The sequence below is a fragment of the Thamnophis elegans genome, chromosome 1, assembly GCF_009769535.1.
Source record: "Thamnophis elegans isolate rThaEle1 chromosome 1, rThaEle1.pri, whole genome shotgun sequence".
Taxonomy (NCBI): domain Eukaryota; kingdom Metazoa; phylum Chordata; class Lepidosauria; order Squamata; family Colubridae; genus Thamnophis; species Thamnophis elegans.
The window spans coordinates 122883625-122899105 of record NC_045541.1 but is presented as its reverse complement, the minus strand read 5'-3'; the positions used below and the strand labels follow the sequence as shown (position 1 = coordinate 122899105).

Here is a 15481-nt window from a genome sequence, read left to right as displayed (position 1 = left end):
TTTGTACAAATGTACTTTAGCAATCTTAGGAGTTGAAGGGATTTGGCAGGAGACTAATTGAGCTGTCTGGTACAGGTGGAATCTAAGACTTCCCCAACAATTCTGTATGCATTAGAAAAATCCAATTAAGGTTTTGCACAAAGGCACAATTTTGCAATGTGAACTCACATTTTGCTTTCTAAAGAATTGCAGATGCAGGTAAATAATATAATTGTGTTTTTGCTTTCTTTCTTTGGCTTAGAAATGATACCTCATTATAGAAGACTATAGTGAGGCTCATTAGACATTAGCATTCAGATTTTTAAGTTTTTTATTCCCCCCAGGTTTATTAATTTACAGAGGTTAAAAAATAAAGATGTTACTAGCTTTTTATGAATTTGTGATTAATTGTAAGTTGTTTTAAAATTATAAAGACAATAAATAGCACCTTATAGAGTCAAATATAATAAAAAGCACTATGAAGAATATTTTATATAAACATCATTAGATAAAATTCAGATAAAATTGTATTTAATTCTGTAATGTATACACAAATATAACACTTATACCCAACTTCTATCCATCCCCCAAAATAAAAATTACATTATTATATTTTTAGCTGTGTTTGTCATGATTGACTGAACTGATAAAATGTTGCTTTTATAAACAAACTATTTTAAGCTTGTGTGCAATTCTCAAAGACATTTGCAAGCTTATATACAATCCTTTTTTGTTTTATGTTTACAGTGACAAACAAGAGACCTGCACAAGCATATATTACAAAAGTTAAACAATTTGAAGGTACTACATCTTTTGCACGAAGGTCACAATGGATGCTTGAACAGCTTCGCCAGGTTAATGGATTAGATCCTCATCGGGTAAGTGTATGATAATAGAGATGCTAAAAGGTCCTTTTACTTGTCTGTTGTTTCTTATGATTGCTCAGACTGCCTTCATCCTTTCTTTTTTGGGAACAATTCAATCATTAGTACATGTGGAGAAGGGCAATTGCTTTGATTTTATTTTAAAAAATAGGTGCTGTAATAGGTATTTTGAGATGATAGTCATAAATCTTTATTACTCAAGATCCTGAGTAATGATTCCAGATATTCTTGGTTTCTTTCTAAATTATTATATATTTTATCACTTTATTATATCCAGTAAGCAATTAGTCTAATGGACTATTTGGATAGAGGCTAATAATACGTATTTCTACTCATTGCTGTTTTTAACCAGTTAGTAATTCATAAAAGGACACATTCTCTGATCCCATGACTGTCCAGTTTACTCAAGATCCTTGGAAAGGAACTTTGAAAGGTTTATGAACATTCAAGAATGTCTACTTCATTTAATGCCAAATGGCACTAAATGTATATTGGCAAGACAGGGCTGCCTTTGCAAAATCCATGCTAATTTTCCTTTAGTAATTTTTGATTCTTCAAATATTTATTTATTTTTAATTTGTTTGTCATTTCTACCAATTTATTCAGAATTGATATTAAAGTGGCTGGCCTATAGCTTGAAAGATTTTAACAGATCACTTTAAAAATTGGTGCTATACTGATCTTCTACCCTGGTACTGAGACTTGATTTAAGGTACAAGTTGACTGTTGGGAGATCAATAGTTTTACATTTAAATTCTTTAAAAACCTTCCATTGAGTGCAGTCAGAACCTTGTGGTTTGTAACTGTCTTTCGAGATGTCCTAGAATTGTTCCCTCACTTTGCTTTAGTTGTTCCAATTACTTCTCTGAGAAAATCAATGTAAGCTCCAATATCTGTGCTATATATGTACAGAAAAGATGGATGTAGAAATTAGTTTCATTTCTTTGCAATTCTCATGGCCACTTTGAATCCCTTTTGTTGTTTTTGTTGTCTAATAATTTCCCTGGGCACTTCTTTGTTCTGACTATATTTAAAGTTCTTACTGTTTTCTATAATGTTGCTCTACATCCTTGAGTTCTTCAGTTTGCTCCTTTATACTATATCAGAACTAGTAGGCTCTTTCCTATCATTTCTATAATGCTTATATCCAGGAATTAATACATACCATTGATTCTCTCCATTGTACAAGGATGGGCAGCACTCCCAAGCTCCATTTTTTCTGGCAGAGGGTTGCAGGAGGCCGTCACAGCCAAAATGGAGCTCAGGAACCCATTTTTGCTGACAGAGCACTCAGGCCACCACAAGCGCGCCCGACACAAATGACATTGAGCTGGCCATGCCCACTCTGCCCCCCACACCAGGGGGCATATCACAACCCTGATACGACCCGCAATGAAATTGAGTTTGACACCCCTGTTCTAAAGGAAGCCACTTTCCTATAGAGTCAGCTTAGAAGTTGCTCTGTCATATTTTTGACCACCAGGCTAGCTTCATTTGGGTTCAACAAAGCCCATCTCTATTGTATAGGGTTGGCCTGTCTTCAAAGATTCATAGTGTTTAGCACTATGAATCTAAGTCTTTGTACCTTATACCAGTGTGTCACTCACTCACTGAAAATTTCTCATCTTTGCATATCTAACTGGCTTTGTCCATATAACAAAGAACATTTTTAAGAATGCTACATTTATAGCTCCAAACATCAGCCTGCTAACAAACAATCTAATTCTGGCTTCCAAGATTGGCCAACTATATTGTACAATGGTATTGATATTAACATGGACCACATCAGTGATCATTTTCCTCCAGTATCCAGAGATTTACATATATACAGTGTATGATCACTTTTTCACAAGCCAGACAAGCTTCAGGGTCATCTTCATACTTCTCACAAACTTATATATTTATGTTTTTCACGAAATGATTAATGAATCACCTGCCACTGCCTCCAGAGGAATATTTTGGAAGCAGAATGAGCAAATATGAGTTTATTGCCTAAATATCAGATTCCTCTTATTGGAAGAAAGAGTTCAGTGCTGTAGTTAAGGCATTAAGGTAGAAACTAGGATGCTGTAAGTTCATGTTTCATTTAAGGCATGAAGCCAGCTGTGTGACCTTGGGCTAGTCACTCTCTTATAGAATCCTAGGAAGAAGGCAATAGCAAATCACTTAACAAAAATCTTGCCAAGAAAACTGCAGGAACTATTCCAGGCAGCCAAGGCACATACAGCATGCACACACACATGTATACCCACACACAGAAAGACAGACAGACAAACTTCTTTGTGGGACCATCTTTTATCCTTGAAATGATAACATCATTTCCCAAAGAGATTCTCCGTAACAAGGAATATCTATTAGTAGGTAGTTAGTAGAAATAGGCCTTCAGGAAACTGACTCCAAAATTTTAATTATTTCAGCTATCTTAAGAGAATCTTGAAAACCAGACTCTTTCGTTTCCTCCCTTTTACACCAAATTGGATTAGGGTGGATCCAGTCTGAGTTTCTTCCTCTGTTTCTTGGATTTAACACATATTTTTGTTTTGTTCTACAATTCTCTACTGGGTCATTTCTATGACTCTCTAAACTAACATTCTGGAAGTGGGACAAAGCTTTCGAATCTTGTTTACATATCTCTCTGATTCTCAGTATCTGCCACCTTAGTTTCAATGGAACAGACTTGATCTGTAAGAGTTCATTGTATTGGGTATGAAGCTTTATCATGTACCCAACAGGCAGGTAGTGATATACAATGAAGTGAAAACTGGAAAGCAGTTTCTCTCTTACTTTTATCTTTTTACCAGTTACATTTATAAACATGGTTTGTTTGTTTTTTTGGTTGACCTAAAAGATAGATAGGTGCTACATTTTTACCTAGTTCCAAAGCCTGGGTTTCTCACAATGGAGAAGAATGATCACTGAGCTTTTTCCTCCCTTCTACTCCTTTGCAAAGCTTTCTGTCCTCACTCTGGCCATGTCCCAAATGCCTATCTTTTTATAAAGAGGCAAAGAAAACTTCCTTTTTATCTATCCTAAATTTATTAGCAGGAGACATATTTCATTTCAAGAGCAGATTCTCGGAGTTCCAAATGATTAGCAAAAATAGCACCTACTATTGACCACCTGAAACTCAAGACTAAAACATTCATCATAACGTGTCAGTATGATCTATGTTTGGAGATTATGGAAACTAATTCAAAAATATTTCAGGGATCCAGAATAATAGAAGATTCTTTATCATGCTGTCTTCCAGCAGTGTGACCATGTAATACATTCTGAAATGGACTCTTGTAACTTGACAACAGATTACCGTATATACTCGAGTATAGGCCGACCCGAATATAAGCCGAGGCACCTAATTTTACCACAAAAAAACTGGAAAAGTTATTGACTCGAGTATAAGCCTAGGGTGGGAAATGCAGCAGCTACCGGTAAATTTCAAAAATAAAAATAGATACCAATAATGTTTTTGAATATTTATTTCAAAGAAAAACAGTAAACTAGCGGTGTATTCAATGAAATACTTCACTCACCTCATGATGCTGATGTCCCGCTGTGATGATGATGTCCCGTGCAGCCGCGGGAGCGATGTCCCGCCTCCTATGACACACGGCACAGTGATTCCTATCATTGGATCACTGTACCAGAGGAGGTGGGACATCGCTATGTGGCTGCTTGCCATAACAAGGAGGAGGTGGGACATCGTTGGAGAGCGGCAGGAGGGGGAGGAAGGGGAATCGTAAGACAGCCCTGCATTACATTAGAACGTGAGGAGGGGGGATGGTGCGGTGCGCGCTGCGCGGCAAACTGACACAGAGGGAGGGGAAACTCACAGGGGCACTGGGCCATTCACGAGTGTCACCCAGCGGCATGGCCCCGCCCCTTTTTCTCCTCCATTTCGGGCAAATTTTTCACTGACTCGAGTATAAGCCGAGGCGGCTTTTTTCAGCCCAAAAAGTGGGCTGAAAAACTAGGCTTATACTCGAGTATATACAGTATTTCAGGGCCAGATAGATTCAATGTTTGTTTCCAGTATTACATTTAGAATGGTTGCCTTCCAGCTGCTATTGAATTACCTATTTGTTTTCAAATAGTGTTTTATAATAGCATTGAATTAAAACTATTATATAATACAATTATTGTACAAAAGTTGGTTATGAACTTTTGCATAATGTTTTAGTGTGTTGTTAAAGGAAAATCTAATATAGCAAGTAAGCCTTTGTAACATTAAAATATTTCCCTGGTAATCTGATCTTTTTCTTTCAAGGATTCCCCAGAATTTGATTTGTTGTTTGAAAATGCTTTTGACCAGTGGGTGGCGAGTACATCCTCTGAGAAATGTACATTCTTTCAAATTCTCCATCATACTTGTCAGCGGTATCTTACAGACAAAAAGCCAGAATTTATTAATTGCCAGTCTAAAGCTATTGGAGGTAAGTGCTACATGTTTTAATCCCTGAAGATTTTTGTTTTAGGACATTTCATTGATTATAAATTCTATAATATAAATCTATTTATATTTATAGTTTATTTATAATCTAGAGCAGTTTGGCCTAGTGTTTAAGGCAGAAGGCTAGAAAGTGGGAGTCCGTGAGTTCTAGTCTTGCCATAGCCATGAAAGCACAGGATGACCTTGGATCAGTCACTGTCTCTCAGCTCAGCTCACCTCACAGGGTTGTTGTTGGGAGAAAATAGGATGAAAGGGTATTATACACGGTATGTTTGTAACCTTGAGTTATTTTGGAAAATAATTAAGGCAGGATACAAATAAATATATGCATACATATAAATACCATATTGTTTCAACTATAAGACACACATTTTTGTCTCCCAAAAAGGAGTGTAAATGTCTGTGTGTTTTATAGACCAAATATTGCCGAAGCCCCGCCCACCCACCAGACATTTATTGCCTCTGCATGCCGCTTTTTGAGGCCCATTTTTGAGACTTTTTATAACCCGTTTTTTAGGCTTTTTTCGGGCCATTTCTTTTGGAAAAAAGGGCCCAAAAAGTTTCAAAAACAGGCCAAAAAAGCCTCAAAAATGGGCTGAAAAAAGCCCCCAAAATGGGCCTAAAAACCTTTTAAAAAGGCTGAAAAAACTCTTAAAAATGGGTGGAAAAAAGGCTGGGAAAGGGTTGAAAAAAGGCCCCCAAAAAGGGCTGAAAATGTAGCACGCGGAAGCCAAAAACTTTTTTTTCTTCTTCTAAATTTAGGTGCATCTTATAGTCAGGTGCATTTTATAATCCAAAAAATACGGTACGTACGTACATACATACATACATACATACATACTGCTACTGTTTTTAAAATTCATCCGGACTTGTTGGTAATATACATATACAAGATTAACTTTGATCCTAATAAAAAATATTAAAACATTCTTCTGGGCTTTGAAGTAAGATTTATAGACATTCTAATTATTCAACTAAAGCATCATTTGATAATGCTAGGAGAAGATTTTCCCACATAATCATTTTCTGCCTGGTTTTAATCTGTTTTGCTTCACTGCATAAGTATATTCCCTATGGAACATGTGTCACTTTTTAATTCCTTTCTCTATTGGTTTTATTGTTTCCTATTTAGCAATAATTGATTTTACAAGTCTTACTAAAAGAGAAATTTCTAAACTAGACTGGGAGTTGTTGGACAATAATCACTTCTCTTAATGCACTTAATTTTATTGTACTAAAAAATTCTTTCTGAATCAGCATCATTGGTAACTGCAGATCTTGCAAATATTAATGTGCATCAGATCTTTTAAGATAAAATTATTATGTGTGGCCCACTCAGTGTTTGTGATTTTCAGGAAGAAATTTTGCAATTATATTTGTTAGGTCTTAAATTATATTAAGTCTTCTTGTAAATGTGTTTTTATTTTCCATTTTCATTTTCGTACAGTCACATATATACTGTGCATAACTGGGGTCATATAACATTAAACAATAAACACAGCCATTCCTCTTGTCAACAAAACCCCCCAAAATAAAGACCCAATCTCCCGACCCTCCATACACCCTTTCTTCGACCCTCCATACACTCTTTCTTTCGCCCCCTCCAACTTTCCATCTTCCCTCCATCATTCCCCTCTACCCTACTTCCCCTCCCCCTCTACCACTCCCCTCTCCCGGTACATTAAGTCTTGGGGGCCCAATTTTAGAACCGGTATAAAGTGTGTAGCTTGTATATTGCAGCAACAAATTTGCTGCTCCAAATTCTTTATTCATGGTCACTTGATCTCTAAAGAGAAGAGGTCTTGCTACATAATTTAAAATTGCTTTGAAATCCTGTAATTTAGAACCAGCTGAAGTTCAGAAATTGGCAAATGCTCTAGTGCACTTCTTCTCCCTGTAGGCCCAAGTGAAGGAAAGTTTATGTTGGTACTTCAGCAGCAAGAACTAAAATGCCTGACTGAATAATGTTTTATGATTGCAATGCTTTTGAAATAATTAAAGCTTCCATTTTTATCTCCCAAACCCATTAATTGGAATATCAAAGGGATAATAGATTGATTCTGTACTTATTCCCTATTATTAATATTCATTATGTGTGCTTGCTGTACTTTTCTTTCTGTACAAATTCATACTGTCAAAGGGAAAGAAGGACACTGATGATGACATACTGTAGAGACATAGTCTTTTATATGTTCCCTTAGTTTCTCATGGCTTTGACAGTGGACTAGATCAGTAATGGCTAACCTTTTCCAGACCGAGTGCCTAAAGTGTGTGTGCAAATGCGTGTGCGTGCCCCTGAACCCCCAAAATTCAATGTGTGTGCATCCCCATGCATGCGCCACACATGCACCCCATGCATGTGCATGCGACCCCATGCATACACTTGTGGTCCCTGCATACACGCATGGTCCCCGCATGCATACGTCCCTGCATGCACCCTGCCTCGCGCATGCGGGGCAGAGACCCAAAAACCAGCTTGCTAGTGGGAGGCGTGCGCGCAAGCGCGGCAGACCTGAACTGGGGCAATGGCTCATGTGCCATCAGAGAGGGTACTGCGTGCCATAGGTTCGCCATCACAGCACTAGATTATAGTAGTCCTCAACTTAAGACCATTCATTTAACTACCATTCTAAAGATTTGCTGAAAAAAGTGACTTACACAGTTACAATTTGTAACACGTTTCAACCATTTCAACAAACCCCAGGATCAGATGTTTGTAATTTGGGAGCTGAGCAATTGGCTTCCTTTTACAATGGTCCTGAGGCCATATGATTCCTGTTCATGGTTAATGATGTAATTCGCTTAACAACAATAGTAGAAATGGTCAAAAATTTGATCTGGTCATGCAATGACTTGCTTAATGATGGCATTGCATAGCAACCAAAATTACAGTCCCGGTTGTGGTCATAAATCAAAGACTACCTGTATAATCTGTATAATCTATAAATGAAAAGCCTTGTACAAGAATTCATGTTGGAGCTTCAAAATGTCATGCAGTGATTAAGATGTTATTCTGGCTGCAGGAGATCTGTAGGGTTCAGTCATAGAAGCTCCCTAGGAGACTTGGGTCAGATTGTCTCTCAGGCTAAGCTACTACAGAAGGCTGTTGTTATGAAGAGAAATAAAATAGAGGCTATTATTATGAGGAAAAATATGAGGCTATATGCTACCTTGAGCCTGTGAATGAAAGGCAAGATAGCTCTTAACATTATTATTTTGGAATTAAATATTTTATAGGGTTTCATGTTCATTTTTATCGTATTATTGGAATACATAATTCCCATTGAAAGGTATTGTGTGTTTGATTTCTGAAGGACAGAGTGACTTTACATGAAAAAGAGTGACCTGTCTATGGAGATTCTCAATCATCCAGATCATGGTTGTCCTAATGGTGATTTTTCAAAAATGCAATAGGTCTTTTTTTTGGGGGGGGTGTTCTTTGAAAAGGCTTAGCTTGAAGCTTCTTTTTTTTTTTTTTAAATATATTTTATTCATTTTTCACATTCCATTTGCAATCACTTATATACAGGGTATTTACTATAAGAAAAGAAAAAAAAGAAAAAGGGAATAAAACGAACAAATAAAAAGGAAACACAACTCATCATTCACAACCCCACCTAACCCTTCCATCCTCCATACACCCCATCTACCCCCTCCAACTTTCCTTTCTCCCTCTAACACTCCCCTCCTACTTCCCTTTCCCCTCAAACCTTCCTTCTCCCCTTACTCCCCGGACACCCTCCTTACATTCCCCTTACTCCTTCCTCTTCTTTCCCTCTACCTCCCTCCTTGGTGTATGCCTTTATTCGAGTGTTGTTTGATCTGATAAAAGTAAAATGGACCAAGGAAAAAAGAAAAAAAAAAAAGAAAAAAAAAAGAACCACCGTATATAAATACATTCTTGTTCTTATTAAGACTATGTTAACACCCACCCACCCCACCCCCCACAAATCCCCATCCCTAATCCTCCCGACTTCCCAGGGCCCACACCTGGCACTACCTTCTGTCTAAATTATCTTGTATACATATGGATTAAAAAATAAAAGTAATATATCGAAAGAAAAAAAAACAGAGAAAAAAAAAGAGAGAAAAGAAAAGAGAAAAGAAAAAAAGAAAAAAAAAAAGAAACCACTCTTTGTGTTGATCTCAGCCCCCCATCTTTATCTATGCTTAAATAGTATAAATCATTCTATCTATATTTTATTCTCGTCTCTTACTTCTTTGCTATTTACCCCAACCTTCTGTAGATTCTCCCGTTCCTCTTCCTAAACCTCATGATCCCTTCCGATAAAATTTAAGCAACGTGGTTCATGCCATATATTCAAATATAACTTTACAGACAAGTAATCAAACTTTCCCTTCTAGTAAAATTTAAACAGTGTAAATGATCTTTCTTAACCCCCTTTTCAAACAGTAATTCAAAATAATCTAGCCAAGCTTCCCCTTCTTAGTAAAATTAAGCAGCGTAGATCAAATATTACTTTACACAGGAATCAATTTCTATCTTAAGATAATTCCAACCGACTTCCTCTTCTAATAGGATTTAAATAACGTAGTTCATTCCACATGCATTTTACCCTCATCCCTTACTTGTCTGATATTTACCACTATCAAATTTATACTAGCATTTGTTTAAAATGTAACTCAGAGCGATTTCAACCAACTTTCCCTTCAAATAAAAGTTAAATAGCATGGATCATTCCACATATTCAAATAATACTTTCAGCAAGAGTCAGTTAACCTTCTATTTTAAAGTAGTCCCTTCTAACAAAGTTTAGACAACATAAATCATTCCGCATTCTTTTTACACTTATCTTAAGATAATCCCAACCGGCTTTCTGTTCTAATAAGCTTTAAACAACGTAAATTTTACCCTCATCCCTTGCTTGTCTGATGTTTACCACTATCAAATTTATGCTAACGTTGATTTAGAATCTAGCTCAAAGTAGTTTCACCCAGCTTTCCCTTCTGATAAAAATTAGTCCGCTTTTTCTACCGGAGAGAGGTCTCAAACCCCCATTCAGTCCTCAACTTTAGCAAGCATTTTGAAATGTCTAAATTCTCGATCTCCGTTTTTCTGCTTCTCCGAGGGAGGAGGGGCTACCCCCTCCATCTTGCAGCCACATGGCCGGCCGTTTGCCTTCTCCTTCCACTTGTCTCTCCTCTCTTCCAAGCGCATCAGGAAGTCCCGCCTTCAGAGTCCTACAATAGAAATCTTGAGCCTCCGAAACAGAGTTAAGACGAAATCTTTGATTCTCAAATGTAACCGTGATACCGGCAGGGGCCTCCCATCTGTATCGAATCTGTTGACTCCTAAGCTCCTTAGTTAAAAAGGTGTAGTCCCTTCTTGCTTTCAGCATCTGAAAAGGAATATCTTTGAAAACAATCAGGTCCTGGCCGTCAACTCGGAGACTGTTATTATGAAACTTTTGCACAATCGCATTTCTAGATTCTTTTGTAGAGAAATGTATAATTACGTCCCTCGGGAGCTGTCGCTGTTCCGCTATCAATGAGTTCTGGCGATAGATTTTCCGAATCTGCCAATCAAAGTTAAGTCCCGGGCTTCCCAGCGCATGGCTGAAGGCTTCAGCAAAGGTCTGTTTCAAATTCTCTTGCTCCTTTTCACAGAATCCTCTGACTCTTATTGCAAATGCCTTCCTATTAAAATTTATCATCATAAGCTGTTCTTCGTTGTCCCTAATTTTTTGTTGTAAAATTTGAATATATTTCTTGTTTAAAGGCATTAAACATTTTAAAGAGATATTCCTGTGTTAAAAATTCTCCAGTAGAGGGCATAGGAGACAAAGGCTGTGTTTCCAGTAAAAATTCTTTAAATTCTTTAGACACATTTGTAGCAAGACGCTTCTTTGACCTGGGTGCCATAATAAATAAACAAGTAAGCAGCGCTTCGCTCCCCTCTATTTCCAAAGAAGAAGAGTTTATTTTGTTAAGGAGCGGTCTGCAGGAAGATAAAACCGGCTAAGTACATCCAGTATCAATCATCCACGGAGAGAAATCGCCATCTTGAGGTCTATTTAGACAAAGAAGTCTCTAAGACAAATGGTGCTGGTATTTAAGATAGTAATAAAAGCATAAATCTCACAGGGGTGGGACCCGCCCGTATCAATTCTAGCTTGAAAAAACTTTGTTTTGTCCTGGGGGGGGCTAGCCTGTCTGGGGCTGCCAAAAAAAAAAAGGCAGCTGAGAAGAACTGGCTGGAGGTAAAAGCTCCGCTCCGGCTGGATCTAATCTCTTTCCACAGCCAAAAAAAAGAAAAAGGCTGTGGCTTACGAATAGACCCTAGTCTACGGAACTATCCTCCCTGCCCCTTTCTTAGCCAAAAAGGGGTGCTATCTATGATCTTATTTAGATATACAGACCAGATCTCTGAGGAGCTCGGTGGAGCCCTCCTCGGCAACAGGCCACGCCCCCAGGAAGTCAGCTTGAAGCTTCTTCAGTTCTAACTGAACAGTTCTAACAGATCTAACTAGTTAGGAGTGAAGAAGGTTTTTTGGATGAGAAACGAAATCCTTTCAAAGAAAATAACCAAGAAAGTCCAGTTGCCTTTTGGCAAAAGCACCTTTGGGACAAAATAATGATGCGATGAAGAGATGTTTGCACTTTATCAGACCATTGAGAAATTGGTGTAGGTTAGAAAGTTAGTTGTACATTTGTTGGTTGAGAGAATACATTTGATTAAATGAATAAGTCTGAACCGTAGAATATCAAACTATGGATTTGAAACCTGGTTGCTAAATCTTATAAGAACAGTGAATGAATAATGTAAAACACATATAAGAATGAACAGAATGTAAATGATTCAGCCTTCAGCACAAAATTAAATAAAGATGTGTGTTGTTTAAGATATTTACAGACCAATGTTTATAGTGTTGTTAGAGGTATGATTATATGTACTTTTGGATGCCAATGGGCCATGTCTTGTCTAAAAACTCAGGTGATATACAGCAGACCTTGGATTTATCTTAGTTCATCCTTTTTTTAATACTTTCCATAATATTTTCCCCCAAAAGGGAATATCACAATGTGCATGCATACAATATTGTATAAGTTCTCAAATAATAATCATTGCCATAAAAGATCAGAATTACCTCAATATTTAATACGCAACCGCAGTTATCAGCTTCACAGATGTTTAGCTGTCATATAAAAATCAAAATGCTAAATTTTCCACCTACGTTACTCAGAATTAAAAAGGGACTAAAAATATAAATGGGGAAGAGATGGATTGACTGATGATTGATTGATTGATTGACTGACTTTTGAATATCGTTTGAAATTTGGTTCCTGTTAAAGAAATATATATTGACATATTTTTGAAGTACAGATGGTATTATATATGTACAGATTTGATATTTTGTGTAATTTGCACCATGGTAGATGGCAGTCTGATAGAATATCCAGAACTAATTTATCATCTTACAGCTCAATTTGCTATGCATTACATTGGGGAGACATAATTCACCATATTTAAATGGTTTAGTGGGAAGTTCACAACATATATTAATTAGCCATAACCCCAGGCACCCAACAATATTCATTTATCTCAACAAACGAAAAAGAATCACTGAAAAAAAATATCTTATACTGAACCTATCTTCAGGTCCATCTCTTGCAGCCTTTCAGAATCTATGCCTTCCTGGATTGTGACATATGAGATTCACATGGTGAAGCAGATTATTAGAGTGGTGCTTTTTAATACATGTGGTTGAGGAAAAATTGTTGGATGTCAGAGATTAGGAGACGTGTTAGTATTCCAGTATTGAGGGGCTGCCACAAAGAGGAAGAGGTTGATTTGGATTCCTAAGCACCAAAGGGCAGGACAAGGAACAAACAATGGATAGAAACTAATCAAGGAGAGAAGCAACTTGGAATTAAGGAGAAACTTCCTAACAGTGAAGACAATTAACCAGCGGAACAACTTGCCTTCAGACATTGTGGGTGCTTCATCGGTGGAGGATTATAAGAAGAGACTGGACAGCAGCTTGTCTGAAATAATATAGGATCTATTGCTTGAGCAGGGGCTGGACTAGAAGACCTCCAAGGTCCCTTCCAGCTCTGTTCTGATTCTGATTCAGTCCTTTTCAGATAGAATGCTCATTTGAGAGTTACTTTATTTCAACATAATCTTTTCTCTGGCAAATATAAAGAGAGAAATGTATGTACAAGTAGTCATCAACTTATAACCACAATTGGGTCCAGAAATTTCATCACTAAGCAAGGTGGTTCTTAAACGAGTTTCACTTGATTTTACATCATTTTTACCATGGCTGTTAAGCCCATCACTGCAGTTGTTAAGTGACTTTTTCTGTCATTAAGCAATTCCGACTTCACCCATTGTCTTTGCTTATCAGAAGCCGGCAGGGGAGGTGACAAATGGCAATCACGCATGGCTCCTACATGCCACAACCATCATAATTATATACCAGTTGCTAAGCACACAAATTTTGATCATATGATCATGGGGATGCTGTAGCCGCCATAAGTGTGAGGACTGGTCATAAACCATTTTTTCCAATGCCATTGTAATTTCAAGGGGTCACTAAACCAATGGTTCTAAGTCAAGGGCTACCTGTAAGATAAGGATTACCTCTCTGGACTTTTGAAGAAAGGGAAGTATATAGGAAACCCTCAACTTACAACCACAAAATTTCTGTTGCTAAGTGAGACAGTTGCTAAGTGAATTTTGCTCGATTTTACGACCTCTCATGCCACAGTTGTTAAACGAATCACTGTAGTTGTGAAATTGGTAACACCAGTGAAAACAAGTGAATCTGGTTTCCCCATTGACTTGACAGAAGATTATTCCCATGACCCTGGGACACTGCAACCATCATAATTATGAGTCAGTTGCCAAGTGCCTGAATTTGGATCAGGTGACCATGGGGATGCTGCAACGGTTGTAAATGTGAAAAATGGTCATAAGCCATTTTTTCCGGTGCCATTGTAAGCTGAGGTCTACTGTACAGACATAGATACATACACGTAATGTCTGTGCAGCTCACTATTTTAAAATTCAGAAGAAGAGGTCGAATTCTTTTTGATGAACTTATCCAGTGGTAGAAACTTGGAAGAGAACCAACACACAGCCATTGATTTCCTTAATGTCTTCGGTGAAGCTATAATATTTCAGCCACATGCAGATGTTATGACTGATGCTGTAAATGATTTGGCAAACTGAAGTGCTATACAAATACCCAATAGAATGACCATTATACAGATGGAGCATCTCTCCTGATTCCACAGACATAGGGCTCCACTTCTAATTCTTTGTCATTCAAAGCAAAGGGATCGGGGATCAGGGAACAAAGGAGCAAAATCGACACTGTTTTTCAGTCGGACTGGAGCACATGGCCTCATTGTAAATCAAACAGCCACAAAATAGACATTATACCTAAGACAGCGGTCAGCAACCTACGGCTCTGGAGCCACATGTGGCTCTTTCATCCTTCTGCTGTGGCTCCCTATCTATCGCCTGTTGGCTCCACAATTGATAGGAGTTTTTGGTTGGACAAGTAGAGGAAAAAGGACTCAGTGCTAGGAGGAGACTCTATGGTGGGGGAACCGGATTTCCAGTCGGCTTCAGAATTGAACCGGGGGGAGGGGTGTCCAGTTAGGACCTTTGTAGTTCTTTGAGTGTTTAAGGTTGCCAACCCCTGCCTTAAGAGGATATAAATCGCTGCAGATGCTTCCCTAATATTAAACTTTACTTTTTCCGTTGTTGATTCACCTAGTCCACATTGACAGTTTGTTGTAAAACTAATGATAGCCCTGGTATCACTTCCCAAAATGGATATTGATTGCTTCTGAAAAAAGAACAATTGTCTCTCTGTTGTTCCAAACGTTTTTCTCTTGGCCTTTTTACGTGGTCAGGTAATTAGTGAGAATTCTGCAAGAGACAAAAGTTAGCTATATGGCCAACATATATCACATTGCAGTTTTAACCGAAGGATTACGTTTGTGGAGGGTTTGAAGCATTTCATTCCATTCTGAGGATTCTGTAGTTTAGCCAGGACCATGATATTTTATTACAGCCACGATAGAAGTTTGCTAAATAAATAAATGGAATATTAAACCATTCAGACTCAGCTTAGGTCACAGTCAATGCAGTAAAATATTTTGCTTCATTTCCGTTCTGATTCTGAAAATATCT

The 15481-nt window shown here is 37.7% G+C and overlaps 1 protein-coding gene across 3 annotated transcripts in view; it reads left to right on the top strand.

Annotated features, from left to right (window-relative positions):
* STXBP6 (syntaxin binding protein 6) overlaps positions 1–15481 on the top strand; it is a 109804-nt gene that overhangs the window by 69891 nt on the left and 24432 nt on the right. For all 3 annotated transcript variants that reach the window (XR_004256429.1, XR_004256428.1, XM_032230110.1), the window contains exons 3-4: positions 727–857; positions 5128–5293. Coding sequence is in view for 1 of the 3 variants with exons in the window: in XM_032230110.1 (XP_032086001.1) it covers positions 727–857; positions 5128–5293 (297 nt within the window). In the remaining 2 variants the exon portion in view is untranslated. The remainder of the gene's footprint in view (positions 1–726; positions 858–5127; positions 5294–15481) is intronic.